This window comes from Schistocerca cancellata, chromosome 3, assembly GCF_023864275.1.
Source record: "Schistocerca cancellata isolate TAMUIC-IGC-003103 chromosome 3, iqSchCanc2.1, whole genome shotgun sequence".
Taxonomy (NCBI): domain Eukaryota; kingdom Metazoa; phylum Arthropoda; class Insecta; order Orthoptera; family Acrididae; genus Schistocerca; species Schistocerca cancellata.
The window spans coordinates 952,080,026-952,096,978 of NC_064628.1; the positions used below are offsets into that span (position 1 = coordinate 952,080,026).

At 42.2% G+C, this 16,953-nt stretch overlaps 2 protein-coding genes across 6 annotated transcripts in view; one reads left to right on the forward strand and one right to left on the reverse strand.

Moving 5' to 3' along the window:
• The window catches only part of LOC126176014 (F-actin-uncapping protein LRRC16A), a 573,185-nt gene extending 567,930 nt beyond the window's left edge, over positions 1-5,255 (reverse strand). Inside the window, exon 1 of the mRNA XM_049923133.1 lies at positions 5,078-5,255. Coding sequence (XP_049779090.1) covers positions 5,078-5,114 — 37 coding nt within the window. The 5' untranslated portion in view covers positions 5,115-5,255. The remainder of the gene's footprint in view (positions 1-5,077) is intronic.
• A 74-nt stretch (positions 5,256-5,329) lies between these two features.
• The window catches only part of LOC126176015 (ubiquinone biosynthesis protein COQ9, mitochondrial), a 198,353-nt gene continuing 186,729 nt past the window's right edge, over positions 5,330-16,953 (forward strand). Inside the window, exon 1 of one of the 5 annotated variants that reach the window (XM_049923137.1) lies at positions 5,330-5,532. In XM_049923137.1, coding sequence (XP_049779094.1) covers positions 5,475-5,532 — 58 coding nt within the window. In that variant the 5' untranslated portion in view covers positions 5,330-5,474. The other 4 variants (XM_049923134.1, XM_049923138.1, XM_049923136.1 and 1 more) reach the window with 4 other exon arrangements.

Genomic DNA, 16,953 nt, shown 5'->3' on the forward strand with positions numbered 1-16,953 from the left:
TGGCGTCCGTCAGTTGTGCACATAGAGCAGCAAATGCCCGACGATAAACAAGTGAAGGGGTACCATCCTAGGGAAATCGACAAAGGTCTCGGAGCAGGCAGATCCGGGGACGGAGCCATGGCGGTGCCGTACCCCGGGCTTAGATGTAAATGCACTGCCATTCAGGTGAAGGAAGACCACAGCAGCGGGTGCAACTCTCTACCTTACAGCAGTGAACAACTTGCTCATCACAACTTATGGTGTGTGAAGCAACAGTGGACCTGAGCTTCAGTAAAAAGTTCAGGCAGAAGTTCATACTGGCATATTTTAGTGAACCGATACTAGGTGCAGGCTTGATACACAATCAAGGACTAGAAATACAGCTAAGGCAGGCACAAATGGAGATGGAAAGTGAACTGGTATGGGTACTATAGGCAGAAATGTTAACAATGGCCTTGCCTCACCCAGTAGTTTGGTTAGTTCAGAAGCTAGAGGAGAGGCTGTTGGCCAATTACAAAAAGTAATGCACACCAAGGTGCATCACATTAAGATGACACCTGGCCAAACAGTCTCTGGATGGCCACGGTGACTAACACCACACTGTTTCTCAGTAGTGAAAGCAGAATTTGAATAGATGGTACAAGCAGGCCTCATACGAAGATTTGAAGCCCACAGGCTTCACCGTTACTCCTAATTAAAAACAAACATGCCACCTGAAGGCTATGTGGGGATTACCAATTTAACTGCATGAACAATCCGCGATCACTGTCCAGTTCCTATTCTAAGTGATTTCATGAACTTTTTAGCCAGTGCTACAACCTCCAGAGTGGTGCTCTGTGAAGGCTTATACCCAGATTCCGACCACAGGAGAAAATATTCCCAAGAATGTTGTGATAAAGCCTTTTGGTCTCTTAGAATATATGCACATGCCTTTCGGTTTAAAGAGCACACCTCAGATATGGAAGAGGTTTGTACATGACATACTGAGTAGCTCAGACTTCTGCTTCACTTACCTAGACAATATTTTGATATTTTCAAAGATAGCTGAATTACGCGAGGAACACCTTAAGGCAGCGTTAAACAGGATTTATAAATATGGTCTGGTGATACATAGAAAAAAATGTGTTCTGTGCCAAAAACAGGTGACATTTCTTTGAACAGTATTTGTTCTTCCAAAGAGAAGACAGAGGTCATTAAAAACATTCCTGAGCTGATGGCTTGCCAGTCATTAAGTAGACTGCTGGGGATCATCAACTTTTAGCGGCACCATATAGAAGCAGAGGTGCAGTTCCTGCTGACATACGCACTGGCAGGTAACAACACTATCAGCAGGCAACCACTGCCATAGATGCCCATGATGCAGGCTAGTTTGCAAGAAGCAAAGTCCATAACGCACCATTAATGGTAGTGGTTGGTACCAGCGGCAATAGGTTATCAATATGTTGAGATTAGTCATAAGCCAATCAGTTTCGCCTTTCACAAAGTCAAGGAAAGTTGTTTGCCTTGCCAGTTTGGCCAGCCAGAGTTTATTGGACAGTTCACAACAGACATAAGACACACAAGAGTGGCAGAGAATACATTGGCCTTTTTTTTTTGTTGACATTATTTTTTATGCAATAAATTACAATCAACTTCTTGCAGCACAAGCTATCGATGTGCAGCAACAATATTTTCAAGATGGTTCAATAGCTCCTCACCTCACACAAGTGCGGATGCTAGGCACAAAGGACCTTATCTGGTGCGACATGTCTAGACCGTAACTTAGACCATTCCTGCTTGAAATGCAAGGAAGAGCAGTAATTGACAGTGTTCACAGTGCAAAAGCCACCATCAAACTGATGACGGAGAAAAATTATGTGGCACAGTACTAAAAAGCAACATGCACACAGGCCAGTGGGAGACTTTCCTAAAACAATAAATCCTTTCTCCCATGTTCACACAGACCTTGTTGGCCTGCTCCCACCATCAGAGGAATATCGTTATGTACTTACAGCTACAGATATGTATACACACTGGGCGGAGGCAACGCTAATCAGTGACATATCGGCACAACTGATAGCACAGCCCTTCCTAAAAATGTGGATATCCCATTTTGGCGTCCGGCTTGTGTCACCATGGAGCGGAGCGGAAATCTGAGTTGACAATGTGGGTACCAGCACCTCATATGACCAGCTACCATCCTGCAAGTAACGGGATGGCAGAACACTGGCACAGAATGTTGACATCCATGCTTACGTGCCATGAAAACAGAATCAAATAAGAACTGTCACCATATAAAAAACAAGGTCTCCAAAATGTGCTGGAAATGAGAAAAATTATTACTGGTAGCATGGTGATTTTTTTTATTTATATATCACTCTGTATTACCTATAATTTAGTGATTTCTGAAAAGTAAACGGTCCCAAAAGATATTAATATGCAAACATGCATTTTTAGAACTAACATTATTACAAAGAATAAGCATGTGAAACAAACCAAAAAACAAAATATGCTTAAGCAGTTGCAAATCAATGAAACAGTAATGCGAAGATTGTTTTCAAATTTCTGACCAGACATGCTCATTTAACTTTTCTGTCTATATCATTCTAAATGAAAACTGAAATGGTTTCTTGAATAACTGAAACTATACCTTTCATAATACTTAACAATAACTAATATACTGCCACATTATAGTCACCACATTGCTTATGACATTTGTCACAGTTTCTACATCACTCGTCACAGCCGACAACTATGGTAAAACTGAACATCCCTGTTTACCCAAATTAACTATTAATGCTACATGTTCTACAAAGGTAAGGAGAATATTTTTCAAACTGCCAGTGAAAGACAGCAGCTTTTCACTCAACACCTTATGTATTCCCATTACATCAGCTCACTCCATCCAACATTTTTCCACCAAGTCTATTACATCCCGGCCGCGTGTTATTTCTAGCATATTGATTGGCACTAAATACCTCGAGACAAATCCTATATCATATGAGATGATCCTTGGGTGAATAAAGATAAATAATAAATAAAGTGCAATAGTGGAGAGCCTGTAGAACGCCCCCCAACAGTATCTTCAAGGGCACTTCAGAACATTTTCCAGGCACAAATTTATTCACTTTAGGAAACAGGCATTAAGTCGCAGGGTGGAACATATGAAAACAGTGGTTGTTAAGAGTTCAAGTAGGACAGTGAAGAGGTACACTGCTTGGTCAGTTTTCTTAACAGTAAAAAGATCAGTTGGATTTTTTTTCATGTCCGTGTTTGCTTTTGATCAGCTGTCATTAAATGCAGCATACTCATCTAACACAAATAATTCACATAATTAATTCTTAGTGCAAAATACATCATACTCTTTTTTTCTGAGATGCCAATGCTCCAAATTACTTCATTTGTATTTAACCACCAGTTGTTAAATACCAAATTATACATTTCCTTAACACTTTCACCCATGGTTGAAGTTTTAGGACATACTTCAGATGGATAACCTTCAAGACAGGTACAAAATGTTTCTGTATCCACCAATTTTATAATAGTTGAAAATGAAACTGCAAACTCATAAACCTTCATCAAAATCATCAGGGTAATACACTATTAAGAACAACAAATTTTATGTCTATGGTTTTTTTTGGTTTGTTGACTTATACAAAACAATACTACAGATCAATTCCACACTTGATATATACTAGTGTGCAACATATACCAATGAAGATAAAAAAGGAAACTATTCAGCTGTGTACCATACAGCAACAGAGTAATATCTGCTATCTTAGCCAAAAAGCAGACAGCATGTATCTGCCGACAATCCAAATCCAAAAGAGGCTTGTCGCATCTAGAAATTTTAGATGTGAAAAAGATAGTTTGCAAATACAAAAAAGCCAAATGGATACCTCATTTTTAACATATTAAGTCAGTGATTATTCGAGAATTATACACCTGAAATATCTTTGTCCTTTGCAAATACCTCCATACAGAAAATCATCAATCAAATGAAACTCAGGGCCTCAAGTTGGGCTAAAAATGATATTGTGATTACAAAACTGTTATCCACATCTTATAAACTGTGTTGGTTGTGGCCAGTATGCCTGCAGCTGCATATGACTGATTTTACTTTAAAGTTTAAGTAGACTAGCTAAGTTGTAGGCCTACTTATTTCCAACAGAACATTTTTGATGGATTTTTATTGTAAAAACTGCATTGTCATAAATAAAACACAAGCTCAATAACAGTACAAATACAAACTGGAATAGTAATATAAATAATAATAAAGAATTTAACAGAAATCTGATAATCTCAAACATCATGGGGACACACCAAACGAAGTAACACACACACACACACACACATATTTAAAATTATGATTCGTTCCATATCATTACGAAATGTATTCATCATCTATGGAACAAGTATTAATGTAATTCCACTCGTACTTTGGTCAAACATTCCGACTGTGATGTGAAATGTCACTAAGTTCGAACGCAGAAAATACGGTTTTTTCATATCTCATTCACGCCCGTACGTGGCGAACTTGATATAAAGACAGTTTCCTGCACCACTGCTGTCACTGAGAGCAACACAAAAGAAAAACCTTCGGTAATAATGCAAACAGTCTCTGCAAAACTCAACAAAATTTCCCAAAACATTATATGTTCAGTTCTTAATCGCACATATTCTGTCTTGCTAACAATACTGCATCGAGTCTTTTTCCAGAGCACAAAATACCGGATTGAAAAGAATGGACCTACGCCAAGCGCCACTAATTTCTGACGATTTATCAGTTTTGTGTTCTGTAGCAGTAAACAAATACGAAAGCCAACAGGGCCAAGGATTCTATTGTATACATCAGTGTAAACCTTGGGTGCCTAGATCGCCACACGTGAAATATTTGGTAAAACAACGAGAATGCAAACGGTCCAGATACGCAACTGAATTATCATTAAATGGGTGTAACCAAATCAAAATTGTAATGCACCAGATTTTTTTGTCACCAGATGAAATACTATCAACAAAGCAGACAATAATAAATCATGCCGTATTTTAGCCTTGATCTGACATTTCAAAGGAAAGCAAAACTTAAGTGTGTACTTAATGAAAACAAACTGAAACTTACCGTTTAAATCCTTTGTTAGTTGGGATCTAGTTGACATTTTACGATAAAATCGATCACCATATGAACACTCGCGATTTTATATCCTATTAATAAAAATATACTATTTCTTAAGACACTAAAAACTACAACACTCTCGCTTTGGCACTGAGCTTCCAACCACTTGCCCGAAAACTTCAGCCATTATTAGAGCTAGTCACAGATTCAAGACACGGCACGTCAAAGATACAGGTAGATGCGGGAGCATGGGAAGCACGGCCGCCTATAAGGTAGCCATGGCTGGAGCTTGACAGTAGTCATAAGGATCGTAGCCTTCTTGAGATTGTACCTCTGTTTGGTGCGACAGTGATTAGATACCTGATATTGAATATCTATATTTACTTAACTTTTTAAAAAAGCTATGGCGTGTGCTGTGCTACAGAAGTTTGCCGGAGCACAAAAAGTGTTAACGTTTCAAGGTGAGCGAGCATCGATATGTTACGCTGACATGAACTCTTTCTATCAAAACACAACAAAAATGAAAGAAGCGTGTTGGTGATACAATTTGACGGTATATAATGCATGCATTAACGTATTAATCATGACTTAAGAAGCTGATAATCTTATGTGGCTTTACAGTAAAAATATATCATTAAGTCGACTCATATTCCGCTCCGGAGTCGGCTTCCCTGTTAAGGAAACGAAAAAATTTAAAGCAGTGGTTAAACTGTGAACTGTTGAGAGGGTAGATTTTTTTTTTATTGTTATTTAATTGTGTCAGTATTCTGACGAATACGAGACAGGAGTATTGTCATTGCGTCAGTGATTGTTCCAGTGAAATACAACTATAGTTTTAAGAATTTCCAGCACTGACACTGATAGTGATTCCTGTACAGAGCCTGATGGCAGCATCGTATTAAATCGATCTTCTGAGTTGAATTATTACTTTATTGGCTCTACTTTCCGTTCAGTCTACCTGTTCCAATTAGAAATGAAATAGCCAGACTATAAACTTCAGCCTTTTCAAGTAGGTTTTTTAAACGACTGTTTAATGAAATGCTAATGTTGCTGTTTTGTACTCTGTGTTCTGTGATCATTGTTAAATCTAAAAGAAAGTTTCCTGGGTGTGGTAATATACGTTGTAGTTTACCTTATAATCTGTGCACCTGTTTGCTATTCCTAGCTTATTGTCAAGAATAAGGTGTTATTTCTTAGTTATTTTATTTAATGGTTTGGAGCTTAGATTATAATTGTTTCTTAACTAACACATTGTTCAGTATATTTTGTACTTACCAATAGCTCTGCTAGGTTCTGGTAGACCTACTGTAGTATGTTGAGTAACTTGTAAGACCGAGACAGCCCATCTCCAGACATCAAAATGGCAACAGCTCTTTTTTATTTTTAAACTAATGAAACATGTGTTCTGCCGAATTATTATGGATGGTTGCAAATACAACAAAATTACTCGTACAGAAAGCTAAAAATGGAACTAGTTGGTTGCATGAATTATACTTTGTCTCATTTCAGTTTTACGTGCCCTAACTATGCTTTTATTCTTTCCTGTAACCTGCAGTGGTGCAAAATCATATATTTGTAGTCTGTAAATCGTCATCATTTGAAGTCGGTGTTTTTACAAGAAGATATGTCCTGTAAGCAAGCTCCACCACCTTCAGCATCAGAAGATGTGTCCAGTACAACTCTCTCTCTCTCTCTCTCTCTCTCTCTCTCTCTCTCTCTCTCTCTCTCTCCCTCCCTCTCTCCTTTTTTTCCCAGCCTTGAGTTCAGTTGTTGTCATCACCCCCCCCCCCCCCCCTCAGATAACATCTTTATGAAACTCAGTTTTAAGGTCTTAATTGTAATATTGATAATTTTCCCCTCTTTATTCCCCCAGTTTCACTTCTTGCTGCTATGTTCAAAAAAGGGCAGATATCTTATTCTTTCCTTTTGTCAGTTTTTGTTTTGCTGGGCAGTTCATTTAAACATACTCATAACCAGTTACAGTGTCCATGTTGTTATTTAGTGTCCTGTGAAACCGCTTGAACAAATAACAATTGCAATGTTTTCTCACTCATGGCTAGCCACATTTGGGCTTAATATAAAGTTACCCAATCTAAAAGAAAACCGCTTACTTTTCACATACTGAGTGGGGCGAATGAAAGTGGCCCGGAGAACAGAGTTCCAGGGTACAAAGAAACACAGGAGAGGAAAGGAAATGCATTACTAACATGACTATGGTAGATGTTGATAGTGACCACCATTCACCTCTTGGCACTTTTTGGACCCTGTTCAGCAAGTTGCTGAAGGCGGATCAAAGCTGGACTGCTGGAATTTATACCAGACCTCAACCTTCTGATCATGCGGTTGTGTTTTGTGGAAGTTACGCGAATTCTCTGCTGCCCAGAACCTGTGATTCTGTGAATTGACATAAACACTCAGGGGAAACCAGGCTTCATCAGACGTAAAGAACAGATCTGTTCACTCAGAAAACTGGAGGTGGTGAGGAGTGTCTACTGGATTTAATCTGTGAACTCGGTAGGGATGCATATGCAGGTCCGAGGTGGAGTATTCGCCTTCATGATCAACGTGATCAGTTGGTGTCTTGCGGCAGGCATAGATTTCCGTTTGATAAGACTCTTGAGCATTTTCTGGTGAATTGCACCCATATTTTCTGGTGTGCGGGCATGTTTTAGAATTTTTTTTTTTCAAACCAGATCCTGCCTCTTACCATTTTTGGACTGAGCATTGCGTGGCACTCTTCGCTGGCCTATAACACCATTAAACTTCTTAGCAAACTCCACAGCCAACACCTGCTTCTCCACTTGAGTACCATTGTCCCCTTTGCACTGCTCCACCTGCACCGACATGGCACAAATGGCTGGCATTTATGTGGTGTGCACATCGTGGAATGTGATTAGATGCATACATTCCCATACAATCATATCCACTCATCCAGGCCACTTCTATTTGCCCCAGCATTTATTATTGCATGTGGTAATATATTATTGCAGAAACAATACAACAAGATGAGCTGGGGATACATTTCAGCATTGTTGAAATTTACCCCCAATGGTTCTTTGAAATTTGCTCCACATGCATCCATTCATGTTAAAGCACTATTACTTCATTTTGAAAAGGGGCTTAAAGTGGTTTGTATACATTTAGATGCAATATCTTCTAATTAATTTGGTGATAAGTCTCATGTACCTCAATTAATATTAACAAAAATGCTCCATTGGAAACAATACTGAGGGTTTACTTAGCACACATGAAATGGTATTTATTGAATAGCAAATGTATTACAGATAATAATGCACTGTCTTCTAGAAATTGATTGTGTACCTGTTCGTCATTTAAACAGATGTTCTGGTGATGAGAAATTCCAACTGTTCAGGTATACCAAATCCTTGACATATTTAGTGATTACAGAGAAAAATTGGATAGTCAACCTAATATTACTACAGTTACAGTGGTCTAGATGTTTAAAAATCTTGAATTGATCATTCATAATTCCTGACTTATTCAGATATGTTACAAAACTAGATGAAGTGGCAATTGAGGTAAGATTCTTCATAAAGGAACGGTGTCTTTGATTGCAATATCGTGTATCCCCCGTCTATCGTATTTTTAATGCAAGACTGTTGTAATGGAAGACAAACTCACAGTGGTTGAAGAAATTATGTGTAATGTGGAACACAAGACACTGGCATGTGAACAACTGCAGCCTCCAGGATAAGTCAAATGCAAAAATTTGACCATTAGACGGGACCCATTGTAGCAAACAGGAAGAAAGTGACATATATATTTTTGCAGTCGTGCATGATTTGTTATGTAAAGTGTCAATAAGCAGACTACAGATAACTGATGAGCAACAAATATTTCTTAGAACAGTTGGATGCCCAGCTAGCCATGGGCAGTGCAGTTGATTTTAATTTTTCGGTCATGTGACAATCTCTCAATCAATCACAGTCTGCAACCTGCAAACAAGTACCTGCTTTGTAGCAGATTTGAGCATTTAAATGAGTTAACTTCATTCAGAGGAGATATATCTGCTGATATGCAAAACAGTTTGCACAAGCCATTAGAATCCTGTTGTTATGTCAAAGGTCAATTAATTTTTTAAATATAATTTTGTTTGGTGTTTTATGACTTACTTTATTCAGATTTCTAATATTGTCAATAACTGCTATTAAATTAGGAGCCATTACAGATGATCGACATACTCTTCTCTGACACTTTCTGCCTCAGTTCTTGGTTTCTGATGTAATACAAGCTAAATACAGTATTTAAAAAACACTAGTTATTTTCTTACATGTGGGGTTCGTTTCATATCGCACTGAGTGTCCACGTGCCCCTTTACCCTGTCATTACTTCAGTATTTTATTTGTAAATAAGGAATTTGAGTGTTCCGCCATCCTGAATTGCGTTTTACAAAAATCTTCTAAAGTGAATGCTGAACTCTTCTAACAATAAGCCATCACTTTCTCTGCACACATGGCTTCTGCTTTCTGGAACAAGGGCATGGAAATGCTATTGCTGGAGGAAAAATTTCAGCCTTTCAGAAGAATAAGCTGGGTTGGAAACATTTGTGTTTTAACAAATGTAGTATATGCTGACACATGATTCTCTGTAACATCCAGGCAAGAAGTTACATTGGTTCTATGGGGGGGTTTGAGGATTACTGGTTTCCGATTTGACAGAAGTGGTACTTCATATGACAAGATTGCTACTCACCATATAAAAGAGAAGTTGAATTGCTGATAAATATAACGAAAAGACTACTGTACGATTAAACTTTCGACCAGAAGGCCTTCTGACCTCTTTCTGGCTGCTGTGGCCAGACTTGAAACTGAAACAGCACCGTATGGAACAAGCAATCTGATGTGGATTGTGGGGGTGAGGAAGAGGCTGGGGCAGAGAGGAGAAACGATAGCAGGGCTGGGCAAAGGTGTAGCACTACTTGTGGGAGTGTGGAGGGACAAGAAGAGGACGGCTAGGTGCAGTCCAGGACGTTGGTTTGAGAGGGGAGGGGGGGGGGGGAGAAGCCAGGGGCCTTACAAGAACGTAGGCTATGTTACAAGGAGAGTTCCGACCTACATAGTTCAGAAAAGGTGATGTTACTAGGAAAGATCCAGATGGTACAAACTGGGAAGTAGTAATTGAAGTGAAGCACAGTGTGTTGGGCAACATGTTCAACAACTGGGTGGTCCAGCTGTCTCTTGGCCACAGTTGATTGGTGACTGTTCGCATGAACAGACAGGTTGTTAATTGTCATGTCCATGTAGAAAGCAATATAGTGCATAGATCCCATGACAACTTTCACAGGTGGCTCTGGGTTGGGAGTAGGTGGTGGTGGAAGGATGTATGGGGCAGGTCTTGCATCTAGGTTTATTGCAGGGATATGAACCATGAGATGTATGGGGGGAGGGGAGGGGGTGGCTCAGGGGTGAAGATGGGATGGACAACAATATTGTGCAACCCCACTGAGTGGCTGAATACCACTGTTGGTCCCACTGCGGCCTTCACAGATCAAAATTACCATTCCAGCCTTGTACAGCAACAGATCTCTCGTGCCATTCAGATCTTAGCCCACTTTCTTATTGTCGTATTTCAGTCCCGCTCACTCTACATCTCTTGGGCGAAGACATCTTCCTGGGTGCATTTTCCACCATGTGCTAAGCAGTGTCGCTTTCTGAATTGGTAATAACCCTGGACTTCTTTGCACCCGATATCCAGCACGGTAGCCAGTCCGTTGTGGTGGGGCCGCCATGTACCCTGTTGGTTGTATCCCCCTGATCACACGGGGATCACCCTGCTGATGCCTGCACCGTTAACTCCCCACGTATACCAAGGGGTAGATTCTCATCCCCCTGGGGCACTGGGACTACCGGCAATGGCCACCCTGCCAGGTAGCCTTTGCTGCGGCTGGGTGGGGCCCATGGGGAGGGCCCCTGGTCGGAATGGGTGGCATCAGGGTGGATGACACGCAATGAAGCGTAATCCATCATCTCTTGCTGGTGGTGAAACACCAGCAGGCTCTAAGTGTTCACAAGCTCAATTCAACGCACAGAAGTATGACACCAAATAGTTCCTCTCCCTGGCCACACCATGGGAGGAATGTCAGGCTAAGGATGGCAACGGGTCTTATTCGTCCCCGGTACCATGTATGTTCGACAGCTGATGGGGAATCTTTCACGACAATGAAGCCTCAGTTTTTTGTTGAGCATTTAGAGGACAATTTTGGGGAAGTGGATGGATTGTCCAAAATGAGATCTAGGTCAGTCTTCATCAAAACGACATCCTCTGTCCAGTCACGGACGTTACTCACTTATGACAAGCTGGGGGATGTTTCTGTTTCCATCATGCCCCCATAGGAGCTTGAATATGGTCCAGGGTATCACATTTCACAGGGACCTTCTTTTGCAGCCTGACGATGAGCTGCACAGCAATTTAGAACTGCGAGGTGTTCATTTTTGTCCAGCGTGTCCACTGTGGTCCAAGTGGTATTCAGGTTGCCACCGGTACCTTCATCATGGCCTTTGAGAGTGATACATTGGCCAAGAAGGTCAAGGTGATGGTCTACCTGTGTGATGTAAAGCCCTATGTCCCTCCCCTGATGTGGTGCTTAAGTGCTGGAAGTTTGGCCATATGTCTTCCCGCTGTACTTCTAGCATCACATGTCGAGATGAGGGCACCCATCACATCCCAATACTCCCTGTGCCCGCCTCCCATGTGTGTCAACTGCGGAGAGCACCATTCACTTTGCTCACCAAACTGCAGGTTTCTCCAGAAAGAAAGAATAATCATGGAGTACAAGAACCTGGACCAACTCACCTACACTGAGACTAAGAGAAAATTTGAACACCTGCATCCTGTATATATATCATCTTACGCCGCTGCTACAACAGTTCTGGCGCCATCAGCTCCGCCAACCCCAGTTACCTCTCGGAGCCCTCCAGGAAACCTGGTTCCTGGCAATGTGGACCCCTGCCCTCCACAGCTATAAGGGATATTACAGGAACCGTAGTGACTGTAATCGAGTGTCAGGTGGAGTTTGCGTTTATGTCCTAAACTCAGTTTTAATGCTCATAACAGCGTGTGGGGTGGCACCGAACTTACTGGCCGAGGCAGAGATGTCGAAACTTTATTGTCTCAGTTCGACCTCTGCCTCTTAAATACTGGTGCCGCCACATATTTCAGTGTGGCTCATGGTAGTTACTTGGCCATTGATTTATCAATTTGCAAACCAGGACTTCTCCCATCTATCCACTGAAGGGCACATGATGACCTGTGTGGTAGTGACCACTTCCCCATGTTCCTGTCACTGCTCCAGCGTCAGGCCCACGGACGCCTGCACAAATGGGCTTTAAACAAGACAGACTGGGAAACTTTCACCTCTACTATCACCATTGAATCTCCCCCACACGGTAACATCGATGTCATGGTTGAACAGGTGACTACCCCAATTGTTTCTGCGGCAGAAAATGTGATCCCTCAGTCTGTAGGGTGCTCCCCTTGTAAGGCAGTCCCTTCGTGGTCGCCGGAAGTGGCTGAAGCAATTAAGGAGCGTCGGCGAGCTCTACAGCGGCATAAGCAGCACCCTTTCCTGGAGCACCTCATAGCCTCTAAACGGCTCCGTGCCCGCATTCGCCAACTTATCAAACGACGGAAGCAGCAGTGCTGGGAGAGATACATCTCAACCATTGGGTGCCATACGTCACCTTCCCAAGTCTGGGCAAAGATGAAACATGTTTTCGGGTACCAAACCCCAACAGGTGTTCCCAGTGTTACCATAAATGGTATGTTATCTACTGACGCAAACGCCATTGCCGAACACTTTGCTCAAGCCTCTGCGTCAGAGAATTACTCCCCAGCCTTTAACATTCTGAAACAGCAGCTGGAAGGGAAAGTCCTCTCATTCACTACATGCCATAGTGAATCCTGTAACGCCCCATTTACAGAGTGGGAGCACCTCGGTGCTCTTGCACATTGCCCCAACACAGCTCCTGGACCTGATTGGATCCATAGCCAGATGATTGAACATCTTTTATCTGACTACAAGCAACATCTTCTCGTCATTTTCAACCGGATATGCTGCGATGGCGTCTTTCCATCACAATGGCGGGAGAGCACCATCATTCCGGTGCTCAAACCCGGTAAAAACCCACTTGATGTGGATAGCTGTCAGCCCATCAGCGTCACCAACGTTGTTTGTAAGCTGCTGGAATGTATGGTGTGTCAGCAGTTGGGTTGGGTCCCGCAGTCATGTGGCCTGCTGGGTCTATGTCAGGACAGCTTCCGCCAGGGTTGCTCTACCATTGATAATCTTGTGCCCCTCGAGTCTGCCATCTGAACAGCCTTTACCAGATGCCAACACCTGGTGGCCGTCTTTTTTGACTTAGGTAAAGCATATGACACGACCTGGTGACATCATATCCTTGACACATTGTTTGAGTGGGGTCTCCGGGGAACACTCCCGATTTTTATCCAAAACTTCCTGTCGCTCCGTACTTTCCGTGTCCAAGTTCCCTTAGTTCCATCCATATCCAGGAGAATGGAGTCCTGCAGGGCTCTGTATTGAACATGTCTCTATTTTTAGTGGCCATTAACGGTCTAACAGCAGCTGTCGGATCCCTCTGTATGCAGACGATTTTGGCATTTCGTACTGCTGCTCCAGTACTGGTGTCCTCGTCTCCTACCTCCCAAACTTTACAGAAGCTCTCCTGCGAACCTAGCAGGCTTGGAAGGGAGGAGACGAGGTACTGGCAGAAGTCAAGCTGTGAGGATGGGGCGTGAGTCGTGCTTGGATAGCTCTGATGGTAGAACACTTGCCCGCGAAAGGCAAAGGCCCGAGTTAGAGTCTCAGTCCGGCACACAGTTTTAATTTGCCAGGAAGTTTCATATGAGCGCACACTCCACTGCAGAGTGAAAATCTCTTTCAGGAATACATATGTTAAGGCGCCAATGTGAAAATACCCACACAGGCATGTCCTATCCTATCAAATGCAAAAGGAGTCCTGTGATTGAGAAGCTGAGCTGTGACCACAGTGCTGCGTTCTCAATGGGCACGATAACTAATGAACCTCCCAACTGCACCTAGCCACCCTACCTTTCCCCACCACATCCTTTTCCACTACCATAAGCAGCACTACAGCTTCTTCTAACCCCAACCTGCTGTCCCTCCCCTCTCCAACCCAGCCTCGTCCTTCCCCATACCAGATTGCTTCTCCCATGAGACAAAGTTGCACCCTGCAGTCCGGCCACAGTGGCCAGAGACAGTGGTTATGCATTTGTGTTTGTTCATTATCTACTTCAGAAGAAGGCCTTTTGACTGAAAACTTAAACATATAGCAGTCTTTTAGTTGTGCCTGTGTGCAACCCGATGTCTCCTATATATGGTGAGTAGCAATCTACAGTGTTTTAGGTGACCTCCAGAGTTTGAGCTATCGTACATGAACCCTGCTGTGAGGCTTGCATGGCTCAACAATACAAGCAACAGTACTGCAGGTGTAACCAGATCTTGGAGAGGCCAGACTAATATATGACTATCATCATGTCGTCCTTGCAGTGTCCAGCGACAGGGACTCCATCAGTCGTGTAGTACGTGTGGTGACAGTCTCGGATTTGGCTTGCAAAACTGAGCTTTGCTTTGAAGATCTGGTCGCATGAAGTGCAATACAGTTGCCTAGTGGAGTTATACGTATAGATGTAATTAGGCTTGGGCTTAGGTTTGTGGAGCTTTCGTTTATCATCCAGGTTCTTTAGGCGGATATGCTCGAATTGTTTCACACACTCGTGTACAGTTGAGCACCACTCTTTTCGGTGCAATTCAAGCTCCTCCCAGCATTTGCTCGGAATGCAACAGGCTGTGGGGGTGGTGTTTGATGGTGTCTGTTTTATATCACTGGTGTTGGCCACCTCGCCGCTGCTTCCCACACGAGAGCTCTAAGTAGAACACCGCTTTGGGAAGTCTTCTGTTGTCCGTGTGTATGATATGTCCACTTCATTTCAGTTGGTGTTTCATTAAGAGAGCTTCAATGCCAGGCAGTTTCACACAACACAAAATCTCCGTGTTTGTAAGACGGTCTTCCCATTTCATGTGGAGAATTGATCTCGGACAGCGAAGATGAAAGGTGTCTAGCCTCCTAATGTCAGTTTTATAACACCACCAGGTTTCCAATACGTAGAGTAAAGTTGGTAATCTTATCGCTTTGTTGACCACAATTTTAGTTTGTAGTTTAAGATCATGTGATTTCCATACTCGGTGATTCAGTTTGCCGAAAACTGAGGCTTTATTGGCTATCTGAGCTGCAACTTTTGTTGTCAAGCTATTGTCGCTTCTGATTTGGCTACCTAGATATTTAAAGTGAGACACGTTTTCCAAATGTATGTTGTCCAACTTAATACTGCAGATGTCTGTATTGGAACCCATAAGTGGTTGTTGAAGGACTTGCGTCTTGGTGATGCTTAATACTAAACTAAATCTTCTGCGGGGGTCATTTAGCAGGTTCATGTATGTTTGGAGAGATTAAGGAGAATTAGCCATCACGCATACGTCATCTGTGTAAAGAATTTCTAAGATATATATTTTATTTACGCGACTCTTTGTTCTGGGGTGAGAGGTGTTAGAGACACTTCTGTCTGTTCTTGAGTCAAGACCCATTTGACCACTGCAGGCTTTTGTCGCATCTCTCGTAACAGCTGTGAAATAAAGTGAGAAGAGTGTGGGAACCAGTAGACAGCCTTGTTTCCCACCGCATGTGATGGGAAACTGGTCTGAAAGCTCATTTTCATGGCGGGTTTTTGCCATCATGTTGTCATGAAACTGTCTAATCAAGTTAATAATTTTGTCAGGGCAGCTGGTTTTCTTAAGTATAATCCAAAGAGCTTCCAGTGGGACTTGGTCAAATGCTTTTTCCAGGCCTACAAAGCACATGAAAAGAGGCTGATGTTGCTCTAAACTTTTCTCTTGCATTTATTTGACAAAAATTATGGCCTCCATTGTGCCTCTGTTCGGGCGAAAGCCGCACTTGGTCTCTGGTAGCACATTCTCTGCAAGGTGCGTTAGGCGGTTGTTGAGTATGTGAGCCAGGACTTTCCCTGCTGCTGAGAGGAGAGAGATTCCCCCGTGAGAACTGCAGTCAGAAATTTCACCTTTGCCTTCATAAATCTTGCAAATGCAGGCATCTTTCCAATCTTGTGGAATTATTTCACACTCTCAAATCTTTGAAATTAGAACAAACAGTGGGTTCGTAATGTTTGGTCCATCATATTTATAAAGTTCTGATGGTAAGTTGTCTAATCCTGCTGATTGTTATTTTTCAGCTTAGTCAGTGCTGAAATGAATTCACTGAATGAAGGGGGATTAGCAAGTTGTTCGTCGACTGGCAGGCCTTCAAGTGATTCTATGTACGGAATATCAGTTGTCTGATGGTTGGGATTAAGAACGTCATCAAAATGTTCTGCCCACCGAGCAAGGATATCACTCTTTTGTCATAAACTGGTGCTATCTTCCTTGATTTTGGACCAAAGATAGTTTTCAGGCACTCGAAGAATCTGCCTGTTTGGTTTGTGTCAGCGTGTGATTGCATTTCATTGGCTTTATTCAGCCACCATTGGTCTTTGAGGGCACGCACCTTCACTTTCAGGTCGTAATGTGCTACTTTATGCTGGTCAAGATCAGGACTGCAAAGAGATGCTCTGAAATCATTAACAAGCTTTTTGATCTCTGCATCTGAGTCATAAAACCAATCTTGGTTTTTTTTCCTGAGGTTTTCCCAAGACTTCTATGGCACATCTGTGCAGTTTGGTAGCTTATACATTTCAGTGCTCATTTATAGAGGCAGACTTAGATATCAAAAGCCCATTAGAACCGAATGCATTGTCCAGTTTTGCTCTCATAG